General features: G+C 33.0%; 1 protein-coding gene and 1 long non-coding RNA gene across 2 annotated transcripts in view; both read right to left on the bottom strand.

Moving 5' to 3' along the window:
- Positions 1–24751, bottom strand: part of LOC143075034 (uncharacterized) — a 58138-nt gene extending 33387 nt beyond the window's left edge. Inside the window, exons 1-11 of the mRNA XM_076250269.1 lie at positions 24654–24751; positions 22227–22559; positions 20420–20559; positions 20141–20211; positions 19074–19240; positions 12182–12345; positions 10178–10343; positions 8977–9632; positions 3363–3616; positions 650–853; positions 44–247 (exon numbers count right to left, since the gene is read on the bottom strand). Coding sequence (XP_076106384.1) covers positions 44–247; positions 650–853; positions 3363–3616; positions 8977–9632; positions 10178–10343; positions 12182–12345; positions 19074–19240; positions 20141–20211; positions 20420–20559; positions 22227–22502 — 2302 coding nt within the window. The 5' untranslated portion in view covers positions 22503–22559; positions 24654–24751. The remainder of the gene's footprint in view (positions 1–43; positions 248–649; positions 854–3362; positions 3617–8976; positions 9633–10177; positions 10344–12181; positions 12346–19073; positions 19241–20140; positions 20212–20419; positions 20560–22226; positions 22560–24653) is intronic.
- Positions 4347–5956, bottom strand: LOC143075035 (uncharacterized). Its single transcript, XR_012978217.1, has 2 exons — positions 5838–5956; positions 4347–4499 (listed from the first exon to the last, which is right to left on the bottom strand). It is a non-coding gene; the product is annotated as an uncharacterized LOC143075035 (long non-coding RNA).
- Positions 24752–25657: the final 906 nt, after the last annotated feature.

Here is a 25657-nt window from a genome sequence, read left to right as displayed (position 1 = left end):
GTGAGTACCGATCAGTAAATCTCATGAATTCTTTATTACTTACTATTGTAACACACACTGTTGTGAGTACCGATCGGTAAATCTTTCAGGAGTTCTACATCTTCAAAGCAGGAGTAATGAGTTGTTGAACATACTGCTCCAGATAATGTAACATTTACTCTGTCTTGTGATGAGTCAATACTGATATCAAATACTAACTCTGTGTTCTCTGTCTTAGATAGATCAACAACCATAATTTGTTTCTGAGCTGTAAATAAAATATTTTCATGTTGAAGATAAGCTTTATACTAGAGAAATATTTAAAATGCAAATGGTGAGATTTCAAATTTTCAAAAAAGAGGGAGTACACAAAAGGAGGGGTAAAACAATTTCATTTTCATAAAGCCTGCAATAAAAATTTCTGAGAAATTCTAATGTCAAGGGTCAAAAAGGACAATGTAGATTTGAATTGAGAGTAGTTTATGAAAAATACATTGCATGGGTATATTTGGAGGAATGGAATCAACTTTGAGATAATTGATCAATTTCTTTAATTTGTTTCGAGAGATAATCAACAATTACAAGATAAAGTAAAATTTCATGAAGGTTTGTCAAAAAGGACTTCAAATATTAGTTTCAAAAGGATATTTTACAATTGTTTTCCACTTACAAGTGAGTGTAAAGTTTATCATTAGATCCTTTATTGTGATGTGAAGCTGATTAGAACAGCTGTCAAGTCTAACGTCCACCTTGACCAAAGCCCTCTTAAATCCATCCCTGAACACCATTCCACATGTAATACCATGGCAATCTTCATGGGCTTCACAGTAGTGGCCATATCCTGCTATTATGGCATGTTCAAAAGGTTTACATTCTGGAATAAAAGAACAGAGTTACACTGTCCCCCACATTTTACATATTTTATCTATACAGAGGCAATAACTAAAAACAGTTTTTTGTTTTGTTTTTAAAACAATTTATGAATAAAAAGTGTGCATGGGGAACAAAAAAACTTTTTTTTATTGTCATCTAAATATTTCAAACAGACCCTCAGGGGCATTACTTATAGTATACTATAAGTTTTATAAAAAAAATTGTACCCAAGATATCGACTAGCTAGGGTGCTAAAGAGGCCATTTTCTATAAATTTAATATTTCCAAAGGGCCATAACTCTTTAAAAAAAAGACCATCTGCTACCATTATAAAACTTGTCCGAAATATTGCTGATATTACCTTTAGTATCAGTTTAATAAAAAATTTGGCAAGAACTGTAGCTGAGAAAGCTCACAAGAATAGACAGGCAGACTGAGAGACAGACAGATGGACCCCTGGTATCTCTTTGTGTTACACAGGGGACAAAAATAGTATCATAACAATAATATATGTAGGACTCAAATCTATGGCGGGTTCCAAATCTGTGGCAGATTCCTAATCTATGGCAAATGTGACGTTACAAACGCCAAACAACTCAAATCTATGGCAGATTTTTGTTTACTCCAAATCTATGGCAGATCTTGTGGGAAGGGTACCGTATAACGTCACAATTGAATATACCGCCATATTACATCTTCGCTGCAGATTACGATGGCGGAACTCATAGATTTGAACACCATTCAAGATGAAGATATTTCCCTGGCAACAAATTGCGGATGATTTAAAGGAAGATGTGACCTATTATCCCGAAAATGGACCAAATGTGCTGTACTGGCCGAGTCCCGCGATGAATTATGGCGCCGCTATTTTCAGTAACGCATATTTTAGAAAAAGGATTTTTGGGGCCCTTTATAGCTTGCTGTTCAGTGTGAGCAAAGGCTCCGTGTTGAAGGCCGTACCTTGACCTATACTGGTTTACTTATAAATTGTTACTTGGATGGAGAGTTGTCAAAATGGCACTCATACCACATCTTCCTATATTTAGTTTGTAGTAGTTTACTGTTTACGGCTGGCAAAGTTTATAAAATGATATATAAAATTACCGGATACAAATTTGTACTTTTCTACATTACTTTTCTACATTGGTTAGAGGTATAGGGGGAGGGTTGAGATCTCACAAACATGTTTAACCCCGCCACATTTTTGCGCCTGTCCCAAGTCAGGAGCCTCTGGCCTTTGTTAGTCTTGTATTATTTTAATTTTAGTTTCTTGTGTACAATTTGGAAATTAGTATGGCGTTCATTATCACTGAACTAGTATATATTTGTTTAGGGGCCAGCTGAAGGACGCCTCCGGGTGCGGGAATTTCTCGCTACATTGAAGACCTGTTGGTGACCTTCTGCTGTTGTTTTTTTATTTGGTCGGGTTGTTGTCTCTTTGACACATTCCCCATTTCCATTCTCAATTTTATTGATTTAAATCGTCAGCAAATAAAAAAAAGATGTATTAACGATATCGCTGAAATAAATATTATTTGAAAATTCAAACTGTTTATTTTTCTTTGCCGTTACTTTTTTTTATTTTATTTTTTATAAAAAGCGGCCTCCTTGTTTGTTATTATTTTGACTTTGTCTTATTAGTTTGTTTAATGAATTGGTTCAACAGGTACCATGCATGCACAGATTAAAGAATGTTTATTTTTTACAGAGCACATCATTTTAATCTTGATGTCTGTATTAAGGCATATGCATTTATCATTTGGTTGACCATTATGAAATGTTTATTTCACAAATATTTATAGACATGCTCCCGTTGTCGTATTTTCCCACTTGCTAATGACAAGTCATTGGTAAAAAATGTACTGCATTGTTTTCCATTTGCACAAAACTTGCCATAGGTTTGGAAACAACATAAATCCGACATAGATTAGGAAATTACAAAACTTGCCATAGATTTGGGATGGCATGACGTCACATTTACCATAGATTAGGAATCTGCCATAGATTTGGAACCCACCATAGATTTGAGTCCTACATATATATTAAGTAAATTTCCTAAATTGTTAAAATAGTGAAATTGAGTTGGCACTTGGAAACAGTCAAACTTGCAAATTTTCTATTTTCTCACATCTAACATATAGTCACAAAATATGGTAAATTTTATCCATGTCATCCCTAAATCCAGTGGTAATCTTTGCTATTTTTTGTTGGAATAGTATCCCTGTAGAAAAATTTTCTTTTTTTAATTTATGTTTAAAGAAATTGAAATAGTTAATACTGAGACAGACAACATACATATCCTATTTAGTATTCCTTAAAATTTTAAAAGACCAATATAGAATAAGGAGATATTCTATTTATGATCATGATGATTTCCAATGAGCCAACTATTCACCAGAGACCAACTATAAGTCACTGGCTATATCAATATTGCACTTCAAGGCCCAAACACAACAAGCCTTGTGCTATTTTCAATCAACCTGAACTATTTTCAATTTAAAATTACAAACCCTCCACAGCCATTCCCAGTAACTTGTCAATCATAGAAAGTCTATCTCCTGTCACTGTAGTATGAGCTTTCTTCAGTTTACGTCTGATCTGTTGTAATGGCATCCCATCAGGGTACATTAATGGTTCTGTTCGTAATTTGTCTGCTACTTCTTTAACTATGACATCTAACTGATGTATCAATGGAGAGCCAGCTAACAGGTGCTTAAGTTCTGTCAGGGGCTTTTCATCTATATGAAATTTAGGCAGAAATGACCTGAAAAATTAGTCATAGGTAATTTGAGATCAGTAAAGCTGAAACATAGGTCATCTTGATCTTGATAAAAAAAAATTAACATGTTAACCTTAATGTTTTCACTTGAAGCAATTTATAACTATTTCATCCAAACATCTGTACAAAAAATCCGACTTTCTTATCAATAATAGGTGTGTGAACTAACATCTCCAAGACAGCTGCTCCTAGACAAATGAGGATTCAAAAAGATTTTTTAACATGTTTCCTTAAAGTATTGAGAAGAATTTGGAGTTAAGAGTGATTTTCAAATCAAGAAATATTTTAATTATCAAAATCAAGGAGACATTTAACCCATGGGAAGATTTCTATCTTATGTCAGCCCAACATAAAAGAATTATCCTCTCACCAAACCAGACATAAAGCCTTGAAAATTACTTCATAAATAAAATTACTTTAATTAACTATAATACTTATCATGATATTTAATTATCAATTGATACACAATATCACTAATTTATCAAACAATAATCGGTTTCTTAGTCAATAATCGGTTTCTCAAATAATAATTGTTTTTTTTAGACAAAAATTGGTTTCTTAGACAATAATTGGTTTCTTAGTCAATAATTAGTTTCTTAGACAAAAATTGGTTTTAAGTTTTTTTTATTCTAAAAATAAAAATACATGTATTTTATATTCTAATTCGCCAGCTCAAACGAATATAAATTATTTAATAAATATAACAACACATATATAGGATAAGTGTGCCTACAGCTGTAGCAGCCTTTAATATTAACTTTACATTCAATATAATTCTCAAACTAAAGTCCTTCACTATAATTCAGGCACACTACCAATCCAATCATACAATAGCACAGTAATATACAGTTACACAATCAAAAACTATCTACAAAAGAGGAAAAATTCATATTAATATAATGTAATATATGATGCATATACTCCCATTTTCGATAACCATCTCATAAAAGGGTGGGTGGGTGGGTAAACATAATAACGAATGCTGCTACTTTGAACTATAGGCAAACTTCGAATAACTTTATTTTCTCAAACTAACCCCTTAAGTAATACTTAATCATGCTTTTCACGAAAATCATGAGGGCATATACCCGTAAAACCGGCACTACAAGTATATGCCATCCAATCAAATTGAACGTAAACACACACCATGTGCTAGATATAAACACACACACGTGTTTATAGTAAACAATCACTTGACCGTTACAACGTCATGTGACCAATAACTTTAATAAATATATTTATATTCTAATTCGCCAGCTCAAACGAATATAAATTATTTAATAAATATAACAACACATATATAGGATAAGTGTGCCTACAGCTGTAGCAGCCTTTCGAAAGACAAAGAAAGCCAAGTAGATCTGAACAGAGAATAATACATATATATAGTATATTTATAAATGTAGTATAGTATATCTACCATGCTTCTTAAATAATCTATCATGAATGCCAGCTGATGCAGCTGAAGTAGTTCCACCTAATCTCAAGCTATATAATCCAAATTCGAACTCATCTAAACCGATTGATTCAAGAGCTGATAATAACTCTAGTATATGATAAAGGTTTAAGACCTCTCACTGAGTCAGTCTCAGGTTATAAGACTTAGATTTTTTACATCAATACATGGATCTAAATATATAATTTGAAGATGATGTGTCAATATTGGATAATAATTAACATTTCTCCCAACATACTAACAGGACATGTTTGTGTATTTGTTCTAGCAATTAAAACCTGTGTGCCTTCTCTATAATGATCGGTTTGCTTTTCTGCATGAGCAAAGATACATGTGTATCAGAAATTTTTAAAACAGATTTTTTTTTTGATTTTTTTTTTTCAGAAAATTTTAGAAACCCTGCATAGCTAATAAGACACATGCAACAAATTCTAATTTCTATACGATTGTTACATTCTTGACCATATTTAATAACAATGTTCTTTAAAGTATCTGGCGTAATTGGTTCTTTTATATTTACAATAACATGTACAATGTCTGTATGAGCTCCTTCTTTAACCGATATACACAACTGTGAATAACACGGATTGGGATAGCCAGCTAGTTTATGAGCCCAGCTTATGGAATAGTATGCTTCTTCAACCTTAGCATATGAATTAAATGTCTTTGATAGTTGTATTAAGTACAATGAAACATAAAAATCTGAAGCTTGTAAAGGTTTAACATAATAATAATTATTACATCACTTACAGAAATTGTTAAATTCATATGATTATTTTCTTTCGGTGTTCTCGGCCTTCGAACACAGACAGAACTCAGGTAGGCAATAAGATAAAGATGACAAATCTTGGTCGACTGGCTTAGGCAAGAATTTCCATACTCCACATGAAAAAATATCTGAAAATGCATATGAAATAGAAATAAAATATACTACACTTTACTACTAGCTTACAATATATTTAAATGACCTTGCCATATTTATTTTCTACACTGGCCATGTCGGAGAGACCTTGCCTATTAAATTTGGCCTTGTCATCAACATAAGACCTTGCCACTATATTGGCCTTGTCTTTACTATGCGACCTTGCTCAACAGCCTTGTCGTAAATTCTTACGTGAACTCAACGTTCAATCTTATAGCTAAAACACTAGAAACGAATTCAGAAGATCCCAACAAGGACTTATTATTCATACCATGAATAAAAATGTTCTGATTTGGTTGAAACTCTAAAACATCAATTACATATGGTTGCAAATGCAAACCTCTTTTAAAAATCATTGTCCAAAATGATGAGGAAGGCCACTTTGGAACTATCAAAGTGCCTCTAGCTTTGCATAAAATCAGATGTCTAAATGCTCTACAAACAACAGAAATTGGAGGAACAATCCAATTAACTTCATTATTCCAATTTTGCGTCAACGCATCAACTGCTTCAACACCTGGATTCCAGAATTTAGAATTAAACCTTGGTAATTTTTTATTTAAATTACTCGCAAACCTGTCCACAGTATGCGGACCCCACATATCATCTACAAATCTAAAAAATGCTATGCTTGTTCCCCAGTCTTCTATATCAATCATTTTTGAAATATAATCAGCTTTAGTATTTTCAGATCTCGGGATCCAAACAACATCTAACGTTATATTCAATTCAGAACACAACTTAAAAATATTAATAGCTATCTCTTGTAAATGTACTTTTGTACTTCCTTTCTGAACAATGAAAACACAGTTATAATTATCTGTATGCCATTTAACACATTTATTTCTTAAACGATTTTTAAACAACATCAAAGCCAACAAAATAGCTTGAAGTTCTCTCCATGTAGAACTCTGTAAGGACTCTTGTAAAGTCCACATCTGATGAAAAATATTAGAGTCGATATCTATCGAGTAAGCACCAGCAGCTACATTACTAGCATCAGAATATACAACCACGTGAGGAAAAGAATAACCTGCTAAATGTTTTCTGTTCAATCTTTGAATGTTATTCAGCCAAAATGTGAGCTCATTGAATACACAATCAGGACATTCCAATATTAACTTTAAATCCCACTTTACTCTGTTTTCAATAGCCCAGTGTAAGTAACGGGTCATTAAACTAGTTATGTTACCCATGACTGGACACATAGAAATTACCTTTCCCGTTACCTGAGCCAATTTACGTGCTGTGAAATTAGGAAAGTTATTTAAAACATCAACCAATGATGTTAGGGTATTTTTAATCCGTCTATCTGATATACTAATTGAAAATTCAGGCGAATTCCAAACTAAACCCAACCACTCTAAACATGGGACTGGTTCAAAAATAGATTTGTCCATGTTAATTAAAAACCCTGCTTCTAACAAAGACTCTTTCACAAAAGATGAACATTCGGAAGCTTCTTGTTTATTTTTACCCATTCCAAGTCCATCATCTAAGTAAAGTACAATATCTACGCCATTTTCTCGCCAGTATTTTACGATTGGACGTAAACATTTAGTGAATAGATATGGAGCAGAAGATAGACCAAAGGCTAACACTGTAAAACAGTAAAATTTATTGTTCCAGCAAAATCCTAAATATGTTTGTTGTTTAGTACATACGTCATAATGAAAATAACCAGACTTAGATCAAACTTAAGTTGATAGCAATCTTTTGTGAAATAGTTTAAAGCCACTTTCCAGTCTTCAAATTTTATTCTTCCTTTTTAATAAAAACATTCAGTTCACTTAGATCCAAAATCAGACGTTTTTTGCCCGAACTTTGAACCGCAACACTAAGCGGGTTTACAACAAATGGTTGAAATGGAGTTTCAATAACACATCCGATATCAAGTAAATCTGAAATTGCTTCATTTACAAATTTAGAATGGACATAAGCAGATTTGTTATTCTTAAATGACATAGATGTAGGAGTCTGCAAAAAAGGAATAACGTAACCATGTTTGATAGTATTTATAACAAATTCATTTGCACCTATATGTTTCCAAAATTGTATATGCTTGCGGAAGCTATATTTTGCCCCTTTTGCAACAGATGAAATATCAATATTGTCAAAATATTTTGCATGTGACAGAAACAGTTCAAACTGTCCGTAAAGATTGCTTTCATCTAAAAAAGTAGTATAACTATACTTATCATTAACTATGTTGCCTTGATGTCCCTGGGACAGCTGATTTTGAACTGAAAAGGGGGCACTGAGTTCGCCAGTGACCAAGCTGGTTGCAGTTGAAACTGATGTCGTGAGATGATGATTCCCTTCGTCTGCTGGTCCGAAAGGGCGGCTGTTGGTTGTTTTTCTAACGTAATGTTGGTTTGGCATTGTAGCAGGAGAAGCAGAAACAGTAGCTGCAGCGGTTCTATAAGGATGAGGTCTTTTCTTTTCCTGGATACTCATAATGGCACGGCATTCTGCAGAACGAATGCGCTTAACTGAAACTTCCGGCTTGAGTTTGGTTGCAAATTTAAATTTCTCATTGCCAACGGCCAAGTCTTTATAAAGAGTATCGAACTTCCCGTCAAGATAGGTTTTAAACAGCGAGAATGTATCCACCAGGTCTTTATTACCAGTAAGATGTGCAGAACTACCATCAGGCGATGAATGAAGTTTCTCGATGTCAGACAAACCATAATAACGAATGCTGCTACTTTGAACTATAGGCAAACTTCGAATAACTTTATTTTCTCAAACTAACCCCTTAAGTAATACTTAATCATGCTTTTCACGAAAATCATGAGGGCATATACCCGTAAAACCGGCACTACAAGTATATGCCATCCAATCAAATTGAACGTAAACACACACCATGTGCTAGATATAAACACACACACGTGTTTATAGTAAACAATCACTTGACCGTTACAACGTCATGTGACCAATAACTTTAATAAATATATTTATACTTACTTTACTTTTATTTTGGACAATATATTCTTGAATTTATCAAACTTTCCAGTCATATTGTGAAACTTCTCCTTAAAAGTTTGCATCCAAGTTGGATGTTCTTGTTGGTTCTCAACAGATCTTCCCTGACGATTTTTGCCACGTTGACCACCAGATGGCTTAGATTTACTTCCTTGACCACGTTGACCAAAGGGTGTCTTTGATTTACTTCCCTTAGTTGGACGTTTGATCTTTTCCTTCTTTTCTTTAGGATCTCCAGTCATTGTCCCATCCTCAGCATTCATACCAATGTAAAAATAGGAGAAACCATTACACGTTGACTTGTGACGAGGCCTTGGGAATCTCTTCTTTAGATAAGGAGCTGGATCAATATAAGAATAGCCATCAGCTGGTACACCCGATATAGATTCAGTGTTGTTTGGTCGTTTCCTCATTGCTACAAACAAAAAGTTAGTGTCACATTCAGTCAATTTTGTAGATAGTCCAATCCTTTTGCCAGCCTTTATGAATGTCCCTCTTTTACCTTCATCAATTACCATGTCCAGTTCAAAGCCACTGACCACTACTTCATACATAGCTAGATCTGCTCTTGATGGACGAACTAACACTTCTGAGTCACTTATTCTATGGACAATACCATGGAATGGATTCACTACGTCCTGTAAAATAAAAATGTGAATTGATATAATATTTGTATTCATGAATTAAACTACCATGAAAGTCTAGAGTCAAACCCCATAATTGTGTTGGTCAATTAAGTCTGTGCATTTCCCAATACATACGGAAATGAGTGTACAAAATCAGGAATAGGAGCTTTTTCTGCCATTTGACAAGGAACTTTCTATTTAAAATTTAACTTGGAGCTTAGCATTTTTGTTATTTTACTTTTTTCCATTGCCTTATTCTATCTGGAAGGACTTACACTACAATTATCTGGATTCAAACTAAATATGATTTAATAGAGGACAGGAACTCCATTCATATATACCTGTAAATATATTTCTAAATACAATGGCAACTGAAATGATAATCCAATGTAATTGTGAAACGTTAACCAGTCACTGAAATCTCACTAGATGATACTTATAGCTTATATATGTTAAATATTAGTTAGACCAAAAAGTATTCATAATACACGGATGCCCCAATCCCACTATCATCTTCTGTGTTCCAAAGTATAAATATATATATATCTATGGCATACCTGATAACCTGGCTTAAATGCCAGATCTACACCTTTTCTTCCTTTGTTATCTCTGGGATATTTTCCACATCCACACTTTGCCCCACAGGATGCAGGAGTTTTGGGAAATTTACGATGAAACTTTGACCCAAATAGCTTTTGCATGTAATACTTTCCTTTTTGATATCTGCATTTAAAAATGTAAGTTGTTTGCAAAAACTTCATAAATGTAAGTATTAGCTGTATATATATATAGCTAAGTTCACAATTACTAAACAATAGGAATGCTGTTTAAGATGAAGGTGATGCAAACTTGTACAAAACAAAAATCTTAAAATCACTATCATTTCCCAACAGTACGTTTTTAAGCAATATGTCTTATAGTTTCGGTAAGGAGGATTTTGGAAAACCATTAATCAAATTTAAAATCCAGTATCTGGTCTAAAGAGTTGTTTAATAAACATTCTCCACCATTGAATATTATACAATTACTGTCTTTTGATGAGGTAAATATGCGGTTTTATTGACTTTTGAAAAACTGATATTCACTGAGGCCGAGGGCCGAAGTGAATATCATTTTTTCAAAAGTCAATTAAACCACATATTTACCTCTGTTGTATGAGACACTCTTTCTCAAAAACAAGTCTATTCGAAAATGTTTCAGGCAATGCTAAAACATTTTTCAATAATTGCTCGATGCCAAGAGTTTTCGAAGCCGATCTTGAAGTTAATGGAAACGGATTTGAAAATAACATTGTTATTGAACCTAAAACGAAGAATAAAGGTAATATTCTTAGTCTACCGAGGATAAGATTGAAACACAATGATGTGCAGCAAAACATTTTACCATAACGTTTCATGTAAAAGCGTGTGACGTTCAGCGCGGTGAATAACACTTTCTCCAGGTGAATATGCTTTTTTATTTAAAATCCAATTCATATAGAACAAGAATGTGTCCACAGTACACGGATGCCCCACTCGCACTATCATCTTCTATGTTTAAAGGACTGTGAAATTGGAATAAATTCTCTAATTTGGCATTAAAATTAGAAAGATCATATCATAGGGCACATGTATACTAAGTTTCAAGTTGATTGGACTTCAACTTCATCAAAAACTACCTTGACCAAAAACTTTAACCTGAAGCCAAAAACTTTAACCTGAAATTTGCACTATCATTTTCTATGTTCAGTGAACCGTAAAATTGGGGTCAAAACTCTAATTTGGCATTTAAATTAGAAAGATCATATCATAGGGCACATGTATACTAAGTTTCAAGTTGATTGGACTTCAACTTCATCAAAAACTACCTTGACCAAAAACTTTAACCTGAAGCCAAAAACTTTAACCTGAAATTTGCACTATCATTTTCTATGTTCAGTGAACCGTAAAATTGGGGTCAAAACTCTAATTTGGCATTTAAATTAGAAAGATCATATCATAGGGCACATGTATACTAAGTTTCAAGTTGATTGGACTTCAACTTCATCAAAAACTACCTTGACCAAAAACTTTAACCTGAAACATGCACTTTCATTTTCTATGTTCAGTGGACCGTGAAATTGGGGTCAAAAGTTTAATTTGGCTTTAAAATTAGAAAGATCATATCATAAGGAACATGTGTACTAAGTTTGAAGTTGATTGGACTTCAACTTCATCAAAAACTACCTTGACCAAAAACTTTAACCTGAAGCGGGACAGACGGACGAACGAACAGACGAACGGACGCACAGACCAGAAAACATAATGCCCCTCTACTATCGTAGGTGGGGCATAAAAACCTACTATAATAATACTAATATGGAATAATCTGATTCATTCCTGTGTATTCTAACCAAATATCAACGTGCCTGGAACACTTTTTCTTTTTTTACATTTTATATCTAGTCTATTTCTTCACAAAATAAGAAGAATTAAAAAACACAACCAAAATTAAAATAATATTCTTAAAACTTGTCATTATATATAAAAAAACATTTCTGAAGGACGCATATATATAAGAAAATAAACTACAGTTTTACTTACGCATCCCGAAGAAATGTATATGCATGTTTTATTTTTTTGAACATGTCCATGAGATGAGAGATCTTTTCCCAGAATGGTTTAGCCAAAGTGATCACACCAGACAAAGTGGAATTAATATCGTCTACAACTCCTTTGATAGTCTCTTGAATGAACCTCTTTGATCCCTGAAAAAAATACAATACAATATTATTACTATTGAGTTGCTTCCCCTTGAATAGATGAGATGAAAATATCAAGCATTGACGTTTAACAATTTAATAGAATACATAACAATTAAATATTGAGTGAATAAATGTTAAATAAATGGAGAACATGTTATTGAGAAACAGATAATGGCCCAACTTACATCTATAACTTTATATAGGAACATAAATCGTTAAATAAATGGAGAACTTGTTATTGAGAAACAGATAATGGCCCAACTTACATATAACTTTATATAGGAACATAAATCGTTAAATAAATGGAAAACTTGTTATTAAGAAACAGATAATGCCCCAACTTACATATAACTTTATATAGGAGCATATATCAAGAATGGTAAAAGTGACACCACTCAAATTTGAACTTGATCTATGTGTTGTGGTAATAGCATTATGTGTATATATTTAATAACATTTGGTTGAGGCAAACTAAAGTTATGAAGAAGGACAATTTATTTCAGAATGCAACAGCAAAAGAAACAACATACCATACAATATAACTATGGTCTAGTCAAATACTGTATAATGTAAAAATCATTTGACCTTGAGGCATACCTGTCAACCTGTGACGATGAAAATGCAGGTCATGACCTGCATTGAAGAATCAAATCTCAGGTCATAACGCGTACGAACTTTTTCGAGCTGAATTTCAGTATTTATGGTACATTTTCTTATAATGTATATCAAAGATACCAAAACATCAATGCATGTTCACTTGGTTATGTTATTTTAAACCTTATTTATTATTATTTCATTACACTTTTAAAGATTTTTATAAACTTGTGTATCACAGTCTTATGTCCTTTACTTTTTGTCATCATCTAAAATTTATTTTTCAAATGTAATTTTAAAATGAGACTACTAGCCTTTAAACATACCATGTAGAGGTACATGTATTACATGTATGAACATTCATCAATCAATTGACAAGGAAATTAGACTATTAGTCCAGTCGAATTGTGAAACAATTGCTCAGATTGTGGTAAAAGCATCAAAGTTTGCAGAGTGTTAGTTGAGGTCATAACTAACAATTTTAGCTATGGACCCAATTCAGAAAATCAAAATGGCGGGTCTGGCGGCCATTTTGAAATCATGTTGAAAAAAATAATAAAAATAATTAGAAAAAATATGAAAAATATATTTCTTTACCAATTTTGATAAACTTTCGTATTTCTTATGACAAAGAATATCAACTGAGGACTATTGAAGTATTTAGTGGCCATCTTGAATGGTGGCCATTTTGGAAACGTAAATTTCCAATATATCATTATTCGCTATCCTAAATTGTTTTTTTAATTACTACTAAGTTTTATTTGCATTTACAACTAGTTTTGCTAATCATTTATTTATGACTGTTAATATAGGATATATTCTCAAATAAGCCATGCGCATGTAAAACATGGTTAACACATAAATGTATGTAAAGAAATACGTAAATTCTTTTAATTGCAGTTAAGCATATAGGGCTTAGTTACTTTTTTACCACCAAAAATTGTGTATATACAATATGAGTTATGACCACTATATGTTGAAAAGGAAAAATGCGTAGCTATTAAAATCACTGGAGCTGAAAAAAATATTTAAAAAATAGACTTGAAAGAATTCCGTAATGCGAAGAGAGGACACGTGTGGATTTACAATGCCAGGCTAATACAAAAAGAGCAGACATAGACATTTGAGCTGGAAATCAGTCATTTGTTGTAAGCATACAACTGTTCCAAGTTGATGAAGGTCATGTAATGGGAGAATCACAAGGCAAAAGGTATTAATCCTTTCAAGGCAAATCTTAAGATCAAAATATATTTTGTCAGGAAAAACGAAAAAAGTCTAAGATGAGTCACGGATTGAAAAAAACAGTAAAATAACCAGACACAGATATGATGAATCAACAAGAACAATGATTGCAGGGAGTTTTTTTTCTTTCTTTTTGATGAGGTATCTGACTATCATTCAACATGAAGCATCGACAATTATGATTGACAATAGTGTACGTTACTGTCACTTGAACTACTAAGCATTGTTCTTTTAGCCAGACTCAGTGCTGGAGATTAATATTTCAGGAGCAGATAACATGCTAAATGTTTGTTTAAACTGCACGACAAGACAATTAGACAGAATTCGAGACACAGAAAGAAAGTCAAGAACCTGTTATCCATGGAATGGACCTCGCCAAAATGATAGAAAACAGTGACGGCTCACAGTCTGGAATTGTTTTAATATTTGAAATTGATGATATCTGTAAATTGTACAGTAAATGTTCTTAGTAATATGAGTTGTTATGAAAGAAATGATTAATACAACACTTCTAAAAATTGAAAACTAGCTGCATTAGATGATATGCAAGCACACATGAATGGTTGTATCTTCTCCGGATTCTCAACGAATATGTTGGGGAAGTTCTGAAACAGGTCATGTCTTTTAGTTGTGATGGTGAAGGCCTCTTCATAGTCAAAGTGACTAGAATAGTTTGAAGAGTTAGGCTTGCTACTATAAAAAAGTTTACAGGGACATTCAATGTAGGCTTTCAAAATGAATCAGTTCCACAATCTTTGAGACATCTTACTCTCTATCTGAGGACTGATAAGTTGCAGTTGTATCCTTTCGAATACGAGTTGCACAATTGAACTATTATAGCTGAGAAATGGTATGTTTGTCTGCCACTCAACGATATAACTGGACTGTTTCGCGATGTTTAGCCATCATGTATCATTCTTACTAAGAAAACTTATGTCTGTTGAACTGATTCGTGTCAACAGCGTTTACTGAGTGTTCCTGTAAAGTTATTTTTAGTATCAAGCACATATGTTTTGCCTACTATGGCTATGGTGATGCCTTTATGTTTACCTTTTTTGTTAAGAGGTCTGTTTTAGAGCGTCACGAATACCTTTTTTGAAAATCAAGAGAACTAATTTATATTGCTTGTATGCTTGCTATGGCAGCTACATTCCAATTTTGTTAACAGCGTTGTGTCAGTTCTTCCTTCCATGATAACTCCAAGTTGTTCCAGGCGTTAACTGTACAATTTAGCGGGATCTGCAAGCTTGGAGATTAGTAATATACCTCTTCCAGACCATGTGCCATCAATGTATTTTTATTATTTTGGAAAGTACAGCTCCAAGGATAAAAGATTCCTGGCTTTCTTTCTGTGTCTTGTACTCTCTGATTTGCTAGAATGTCAAGTTTTATCAATCATCAAGCCGGATATTAGTGAGTTGACATCTTCAGCTCTTACTTTGGCTAGGGGAATATGTCTTGTAGTACAGGTGCACAGTCGTGCCCTATTTTTGTCGATTTGAAAATGTCGATGTATCACGGAGATCTTCAGATACATCACCACAGAAAAAATACACTTCAGTCATTGATTTTGTTGATCCAGTATCACCTTACAGTGTCTGGTTACTTATTGTTTTCTTTCAATTGGCAACTTATCTAGCATGTTTTCCCTTTTACTGATGAAATATTTTGAGATCTGAACATTTGTTTGACATGATTTGTTCCATTATGCCTTGTGATTCTGGGGTGCTTCTGCAGTTCCATAGCCCTCATTCAACTGTTTCGAATTAAGCGAAAGGAAAATCATTTAAACCCAACATCTTCATATGTTTGCATCAAAAGAGTGATTGCCAGCTCAAATGTCTATGTCTGTTCCATTTGTATCTGCTTGGCATTGCAAACCCTCACATGTCCTCTCTTGCCGTTTCACACATTCCTTCCAGTCTAATCGCCCATAATGTTTTTCTGATATCTAGCCCCAGGGTTTTCGACCAATACAATTTTGATCTTTTCAAAAAAAAACTTTCGGTCATAAATTATATCATATATACGTAATTTCTGTTTTAAAAAGTTACTTAGGCAAACATGTAAGTAACAAAAATTCTGATACTGATATCTTTATTTTGTAACCATGTGCATGCCTTATCTAACTTCTTTGTGAATATCAAATAAAGTTTGGTAAAAAATGTATGAATGCAAACAGTGAATTAATAAGATTAGCGAATAATGATATACTGGAAAATCATGTTTTCAAAATGGCCATCATTCAGGATGGCTACCCCCAAAAAATCAATATATGAACTTCCTGCAGTAAGCGCTCAACTTATACATGCTATAAGTCAAAGTGAACACGGTTACTAAGGAAATGCAAATGTTTAAAGGCAGTATTAAGTAGTACTACGATATGTAAATGTCAATGACAATGTGATCGATTTGATAGACAGAGTGTGGTTTGGCAAAACATGTGCATATCATTTATTGTTAGATATTTTTAACGTCAATTGAAAACATTTGAGTAATTGATGTTCTTTTAACATTACTTGCGTGATATGAAATTCATTATGTCTGCAAATAAGGTTTTTGAAAGTTGTTTAAAATGAACAATATCAACAAAACGAATTATCCTGTAATCAGACAAATATTATAAACGACAGGTATACACATATTTTCTTGCTTTATTTTTACTTGCTTTTTATGTTGAAAAAGCGGTGGAACGAATATTGCTTTTAGAGTAATAGTTAATTTTATGATCCTCTTGGTGGTCCGCGTTTTATAGTCCGAGATTACTCTGACGTCCAACAGCTGTTTTGCCAGACAAGCTGGGGCCGTGGGACGTCAGAGCTCGTCCCATATCAAAAAGTGGATATTTGCCCACCCAGAATAGATGCGCTGCTTCGTCGCTTCTGGTGCCGACTGACGGCCTTGGAATTATATAAATCAGGCATCAATCTGTTCATTTTTCATTTATCTTTTCATTTATGTAAGTTTCACCTACCTCCCAACTTTTATTTTTCCATATTTTAACAGTTTTCTCAGAGACCCATCGATTTCTGCATTTTGACTTTCACTTTCAGATGGACGTCAAGTTACGAGAGAGTTCGTGGCCTCGAGACTCAAATATTCAAATTTGAAGGAGATCGATGTTTAACATTTAGTAGCCAACCACGATTTTTCACCTCCTTTACAGGAGATCGGTATTAAGCATTTAGTTCAGACCACGAGAACAATCGGAAGCTCTCGGACATTTAGATAACTTGCATCGTAAATGAACGAGGTGTTACATTATGGTCATTTGCATAAATCATCATTGTTTTCTCGCGGTCACGTGATAATCTTTGAAAATGAAAGGCAAAATGCAGAAACCGATGGGTCTCTGTGAAAACTGTTAAAATATGGACAAATAAAGGTTGGCAGGTAGGTGAAACTTACATAAATGAAAAGATAAATGAAAAATTAACAGATTGATGCCCGATTTATATAATTCCAAGGCCGTCAGTCGGCACCAGAAGCGACGAAGCAGCGCATCTACTTTGGGTGGGCAAATATCCACTTTTTGATATGGGACGAGCTCTGACGTCCTACGGCCCCAGCTTGTCTGGCAAAACAGCCGTTGGACGTCAGAGTAATCTCGGACTAGCGTTTTAATGCTGTTATACCCTATACGAAACAGAAAAATAACTCGGGGAGGGGGGTATGCTCACTTTTTTCCCTGTTTATATAGCTCAAACAAATACATTTGTATATCTTCGACAATGCATTTTATTTTTTTTATCGAAAAATGACTATATATTTTGGCTTAAAAAATCAACATTTTTTCAAGATGGCTGCCATTCAATATGGATTATATTTCCAAAACTTTTGTTCAACAAAACAATTGCAATCAGCACTGTTGTTCTATTTACTAGGTTTCATGTCAATATCTTTTCTAATATCATTTTCATGATTTTTTTAATTAATCTACAGAGATCAAACTGCCGCCATTTTAAAATGGCCGCCTCATCCACAAATTTTGACTTTCAGAGTGGGTCCATAGCTTAAAATGTTGTCCATGACATATACTACTATTATGCCAAATTTCATGCTTTTACCACAATCTGAGCAATTTTGTCAAAAATCTGCACAAATCGACTGGACTATATGATAAAATATAGTAACACAGTTAAAGGAAGTATAAATGTAAAAAATAATTTTCAACTTTTTAAAAAAAATTGTATAAAGGTATAAAAATAATGAAAAGTTATTTTTCAATATGTATTTGAATTTTATATTATTATGATTTAATCTTCTTCACCCATAAAACGTAAATATAAGGAATAATTTTGAATGCTGACAAATAAGGGGAAGTAACTCTTAGTTGAAATATCTTTGTAAAACAACAGGGCAATTTATTTACGACTTAAAGCTAAGGTAATTGGTGTTAATCAACAGTGTGTTTGACACCAAAACTGTCAAGTGAAGCCATGCACTTAATGGGTCACTTAATTTGACAGTTTACATAGCTAGATGAACTGCATGTTCATGGAAGAATTATGAATTTGCCGGTATTTCAAAGGAATATTACTTTATATGAAAATCAATCTCAAGGCTAAGAAATACGGGTGAAATTGGGTCATTTTCGGAATTTCCGGGTTATTTCAATGACCCGGCGGGTGATCCGGGTGAACCCTCAGAATTGTGAAAATCTCGGGTCACACCCGCAGAATCCGGGTCAGTTGACAGGTATGCCTTGAGGTGGAATATCAGAGTAAAATCCAAATATTAAAGAATGGGAAATGTTTCACAAAAACAACAACCTGACCAAAGTGTACAAAACACCTGAAGGCCACCATGTGTCATAACAGAGCCAAAAAAACCTTCACCTAGAGGCCTGCTGTAAATTAAATAAATCATATAAAACAATATACATGCACACTTACATTAACATTAAACCCATCAGTAATCATATCTGGTGACAGACTTGAACTGGCTGTTGGGTTATGGTATATATCATGGATTTCCTCTTTAGTCATGTTATAAATATCCTTCAAGTCTGTTAGTATACCTTTAATTTCTACTACAGGATGAAACCAGTATGGAGTTTGTCCTGTAAAAATCGTCATGTACAATTTTATCATATACAATACAATATAATGTATCATTACATGTCACAAGGTCAGCAGAACAAGAACGGTTTAGCCATCCATGGAACTTATTCTGACCATATTCTAAGGAGGACCATAGTAAGAACTGAATGATGTCATACCTTCAGCAGGAACTATATAATATGTATAAGCTACTTGACCTAAGTTGTATTACTCAATCTTTTATTCTGTGTATATTATTTTGCTTTCATTGATTTTCCTTCTTTTGGCAGTGATGCCTGTTCTACAACTTATATTTATTTATGTCAACTAGAAATATCTGTTTAATAAGAATGTCCTAGCTACAGAAGTTAGTCCAAATAATTATGACGTCTTGAAAGGCTATTATATTTTTTTTTTGACGCCTTACTTCGACTAAGGCGTCAAAGAAAAAAAATATAAGAGCCTTTCAAGACGTCATAATTATTTGGACTACAGAGAAGTATGCATAACTCATATGTTGTATACGTCATTGCTGCTAAACAAATATGAAGTCATTATGAACTTAGTAAATCTATAGTCTTCTCATATCAATATATCAAGAAGAATGTGTCCCCAGTACACGGATGCCCAATCTGCACTATCATTTTCTATGTTCAGTGGACCGTGAAAATGGGGGAAAATCTCTACTTTGGCATTAAATTAGAAAGATCATATCATAGGGAACATGTGTACTAAGTTTCAACTTGATTGGACTTCAACTTCATCAAAAACTACCTTGACCAAAAACTTTAACTTGAAGCCGGACAGACTGACAGACGAACGAACAGACGACCAGAAAACATAATGCCCATAAATGAAAATGTTGATGAACTTTGTGTGCAGTATATTACATTAATTGTGAAGTTATAATTTAATTTTACCTTTAGCAAAAAAACAGGAATCCATTATTCTGTTCTTGGCTTCAATGAAGGTTGCAACAGCTAATTTAAATCTGAAAATCAATACATTGAGATTTGGAATTTGAAGCAACAGAAATTATTTCTTGGGTTCCTGAAAAACAAATCCAGAGGGACATTTTTTAATGTTAATTTGTTCATTGAATTTAATATGAGCAGCATTCTGGGTGGATTGAGGAAGAAAATATAGTTCATTTGACATTTGATTTTGTGAAATGTGTGCAATACATTGTTCGTACTTACTTGAGAAGTGCCATTTCAATGCCATTAAATGATTGCACAGGATTTTCCCAGAATTTCCAGCTGTCTTTGATTAAGATAAATCCTTCCCCCATCTCATGGGCCACAAATGGTAGAGTAACTGTCATTGCATCTGCTATACTCTAAAACATACAGTTTTCAATTTACAATACAATACACTGAAACAAACAAGATGCCCTTACATTACAACTAATACACAATAAAACATATAATTTTTGTTTAAAAGTAGACTTGTTTCACATTTTGACATTTGAGGGGTCTTTCACAGCTTAATATTAAAACAAGAATGTGTCCCAAGTACATGGATGCCCTACTCACACTATCATTTTCTATGTTCAGTGGACCTTGAAATTGGGGTAAAAACTCTAATTTGGTATTAAAATTAGAAATATCATATCATACATGTCATATAGGGAACATGTTTACTACGTTTCAAGTTGATTGGACTTCAACTTCATCAAAAACTACCTTGACCAAAAACTTTAACCTGAAGCAGGATGAACGAACGGACGGACGGACCCACAGACCAGAAACATAATGCCCTCTACTATCGTAGGTGGGGCATAACAAGAATGTGTCCCAAGTACACAGATGCCCCACTTGCACCAGTGATATTGTTGGCTTTTTTCAAAACTACCACTTCCCTTTTTCATTGGGAAAATATGCATCATTTTCATTAAATTGGGAAATTTAAAATTAACCATGAATTTGACTGAAACCTCAATTTACAGACCCATTTTCAAGAGTAAAAACCCTGCTTTAAAATAAGACCACATTTTGTCAGTGATGATACATAAATATACACTCAAATGTGCACATATAGTCATTTTAGGCATAAAAATGTTTAAATGAGTGTTTTTCAGTTTGTATGCATGCACAATTACTACTGAGATTGCACTGTTTGGGAAAAAAGTTGTCTTTTTGGGAATAATTTTAAGCCATTTTTTTTCAAATTCTTCTCCAGGGGAAAAAGCCTTTATTCTCCACTAATTTAAGGCAAACAATATCACTGTGCACTATCATTTTCTATGTTCAGTGGACCTTGAAATTGGGGTAAAAACTCTTATTTGGCATTAAAATTAGAAAGATCATATCATAGAGAACATGTGTACTAAGTTTCAAGTTGATTGGACTTCAACTTCATCAAAAACTACCTTGACCAAAAACTTTAACATGAAGTGGGATGAAGGAACAAACGGACAAAAGGAAGGACGAACGGACCTACAGACCAGAAAACATAATGCCCCTCTACTATTGTAGGTGGGACATAAAAACTGGGGAATTTCATTTCTAGAAAAAAGTAAAATCACAAAAATACTAAACTCTGAGGAAAATTCAAAAATGGAAAGTTCCCTATATCAATATTGAAATTGTGTTTGTTGGATTGATTTTTTTAAGAATATTTCATGCATATGTTCAAGATAATTTTTCTTCTTTCAAATACTAATGTAAGGGGAGTTAACTCCAATAGTTTTGATCTAATAATATAGACATTTTTGTTGTCTTTCTATTTAAACAAAAGTGGCTTTTTCTATGTATAATCCTTCTAAAATCTGACAATTTTGCACAAAATGTAGCTTAAAAAAGCTGTCAGACACATAATAATTTTGATAAAAAGCATGATATTAATTTAATTTAACACAGTGGCTTGATTTTTATTTCCACTTATTCTTTTAAAGATTTTTAACATGTGCAGTTCTTAAATAATTCTGATCCTTACTTATTCTTTAATAAATTGATGAAAAAGATTAAGTCTGAACTAATCATTACGTTGGAACAGTTCACTTACATGGTAAAATCCTAACACATCAGACTTTACATCGGTGATGAAGTTCGTTACTCTGTTAATCACTTTCTTGAATCTGTCAATTAACGGATAGCCATCATAATCAATTAATTTATAATACGCTGCAACTACTGACTCAACTATTTTGTGAATTATATCTGGGAGATTTTTGAATATTTTTATGATTTCCTTGACAAGTTGGACAAATGTCATTTCTGTCACCATCTCAATGAGTTCCTTTATGGTTTTTGCAGCTTCTAAGACTGGATCTATAATCATGTTGTATAGTCTGTCAAATAGTGTGGCTACATTCTGAATATCATCAAAACCAAAGTCCTGAAAAAATACCATCTTTTTTAGTATGTATTTCAAATAAAAAAATTAAAAAGTCAATTTGTTGTTTTTTGTTTTTTTTAGATAGAAAGGCAATACTGTATGCATTGATATTGGTGGTATATTAATTTAAATGGGTAAGGGAAAAGACAACTTTAAATACTTAAAAAAAAAATTGCTGTCAGACTTTAAGGCCACGGTTTTTTAATTTGTTGGTTAACGGATTTTCCCCATGAAAAAGTCGGGTCAGTCGGTCGGGGAAAAAAAGAAAAAAAATATCTTTCAAGACAGAAAAAAAATGCAAAATAAATATACATTTCACCTTTCTAACAAAATGTCAAAATGAATGTTTTTATGCTATTTTGTCATCATTTCAAATTTACGTTCGATGAAATATTCTTGCTCAGCTGTCATAAATATCGCATGACATTGTCTAATGATTTGCCGTAAAAAAAGGGGGGATGTTCACAGACGAAGACAAAATTAAATCGTCTTTTCACAAACAAGAAAAACAAATTCGTGTAGCTCTTAATCAATTCCAGAAAACTTGGTGAGTAATGATCTTCAAAAACGAAAACTGATAAAGAAAAAAATGTAAAAAACGTCGTACGAAAATAAGTTTCAACACATGTGTCAAAAACGTAATAGACTCGTCCACGGAAAAAACGAGAATATCTGGTTAATCTAGTGTCATGCATTCCCGTTTTTAATCCAAATGGACGATATTTTTCTTTTATTATCCATGAAACAAGAAAATTCTAAATGACTTGTTGATATTCAGAACTTTTACTTCCAGTAAACAGTCAACAGTCTTACTCCAACAGTGTTTAAATATACAAATGGGCTTATAAAGCACCTTGGAAATAAACTCATCATAGATACCAGGACTAAATTAAGTATATACGCCAGACATGCCAGACGTTTGACTGGAGTAAGACTGTTGGCAGTAAGAAGTTAGGAGCATCCTTTGGATTCAGACAAGAAAATTTTGTAGACTTATATCTTGGTATGACTCTAATTACAACATTTACAAATGGAAGATCAGAGTATACTGCCAACAGTCTTACTCCAGTCAAACGTCTGGCGCGTCTGGCGTATATACTTAATTTAGTCCTGGTATCTATGATGAGTTTATTTCCAAGGTGCTTTCCACTCGGACCCTCCCTGTCCACATTTGGACAAGTCTATTTCTATGAGATTATGCATCTTACAGACTGATGACAAATAAGGAAAACGAACTTATTGTGTAATGGGTTTTAAACACAGATTTCGTTCCGCAAAATTATTTGCGTAAACGACATTTCAAGGTCAGTTATAATTGATTTGTCTATTTTTAGAAACGTAAACTGGAAGTTTTATTTTTTCACAACAGAGAGTGTTATCATTTTTGTTATTGATTCATGCATTTCATTTCATAAAAAAAGAAGAATTTAAATTATTTTTCAGGGATAATGTATTTGTTTGGGTCGGCGGGAATAAAAAAGCATGAAAATTCAATTTTATTTTTATTCTAGGAATCGGCAAAATCGGGTAGGCGGATCCGTAAACCAACAAATTAAAAAATCCTGACCTAAGATGGTCAAATAATGATATGTCAAAATAAGGTAAATTACTAAGTTTTTCTCAAAGTAACAAAAATTGGAACAATTCTAAAAACATAAATACATTTGTATTCTAATCTACAGGTTTTTCCTAACAATATGGGATATCAATCTACTTCAGCAATAGTCCTATAACTGTAGTGTTTAAATATACAAATGGGCTTATAAAGGATTTCAAATAATAACAAAGAAAGATTGTAAGACTATAATTATCATAAAAAAAAACTTAAAATCTTAAGTAGGTCTTCTTTTTTTTTTAAAGAAAAGTTAAATTAAAATATTACAAAATGGAAAACAAACCGTAAATGGACATTTAAAAGACATATACCAGTGTTTACAAGCTGAAGTTTTATACCTCTAATAAAAAGTTATTAAAGGTACCAGAATTATAATTTAGTACGCCAGATGCGCATTTTGTCTACATAAGACTCATCAGTGACGCTCATATCAAAATATTTCTAAAGCCAAACATGTACAAAGTTGAAGAGCATATTACCTTCAGCACATTTAGATCATATTCCACTTTTTTCTTGTAACAAAGAGACACTTTGAAGATGTCAAATTTCTTTCCAATGAGACCAACATTTACTTCAGCAAAAGCCATGTTATCTACTTTCAGTTCAAACTTCCCTTGGAATGGCTCTGAAAAACAGGACAGAATATTATCTAATTGATTATGATTTTTGAAATAAGTTTTGTTCAACATATTTCATATGCCAAACTTGTATGGGAAGAGATTTGGGTGTCAATCTCTTATTTCAGAATATAAGGTACATGTTTTAAAGGTATAAGATCACAGGATAGCAGTCTATAAGGTATGGGATTTTTTTCATTGTTTGAAAGCTGTATTGTTGAATTGCCTATAATAGCTTACATCCACTTTGTTTAACTTTGGTTGATTTAAGTCTCATTGACAATCATAAAAATCGCTTCAAATTCCATATATGTTGACAACGATATGTGACCCAACAAACAGACACTCCCCCTTATTTTTGTATTAAATACTTGACATACAAATCCAGATTAAGGGCAAACGCTAGGAAGTAATTAAATGTTGAATTTGACAACAGTAACTATTACTATCAAATTATTTCACTATCATATTTAGTCTATTACTAATATTAATATTTATGTCATATAGAATTAGTTAGCAACTGAAAGCAGAATGGCAACTTCAAGTAAAACCATGCTATTGAGAGTCTTTCCTTATATTGTATTGTATGATCTTCCATTTGTAATTAGATTCATACCTAGATGCAAGTCTACAAAATTTTCTTGTCTGAATCCAAAGGATGCTCCTAACTTCTTACTGCCAACTGTCTTACTCCAGTCAAACTTTGGCATGCCAAGATGGAAACTTAATGCCTTTAGAATGTCTGCTAGAGTTCCTCGTCTGACTCTTGTTACAACTGGGTAAGTATAGTATTGTCTGTAATGTAAAGATATATAAAATCACTGTAAACAAACTTAAATCATAATTTCAAAAATGTGAAAGATTTA

Source organism: Mytilus galloprovincialis, chromosome 5, assembly GCF_965363235.1.
Source record: "Mytilus galloprovincialis chromosome 5, xbMytGall1.hap1.1, whole genome shotgun sequence".
NCBI lineage: Eukaryota > Metazoa > Mollusca > Bivalvia > Mytilida > Mytilidae > Mytilus > Mytilus galloprovincialis.
Note: the sequence above shows the minus strand (reverse complement) of the source record. Positions and strands in the feature narration are given on the sequence as shown.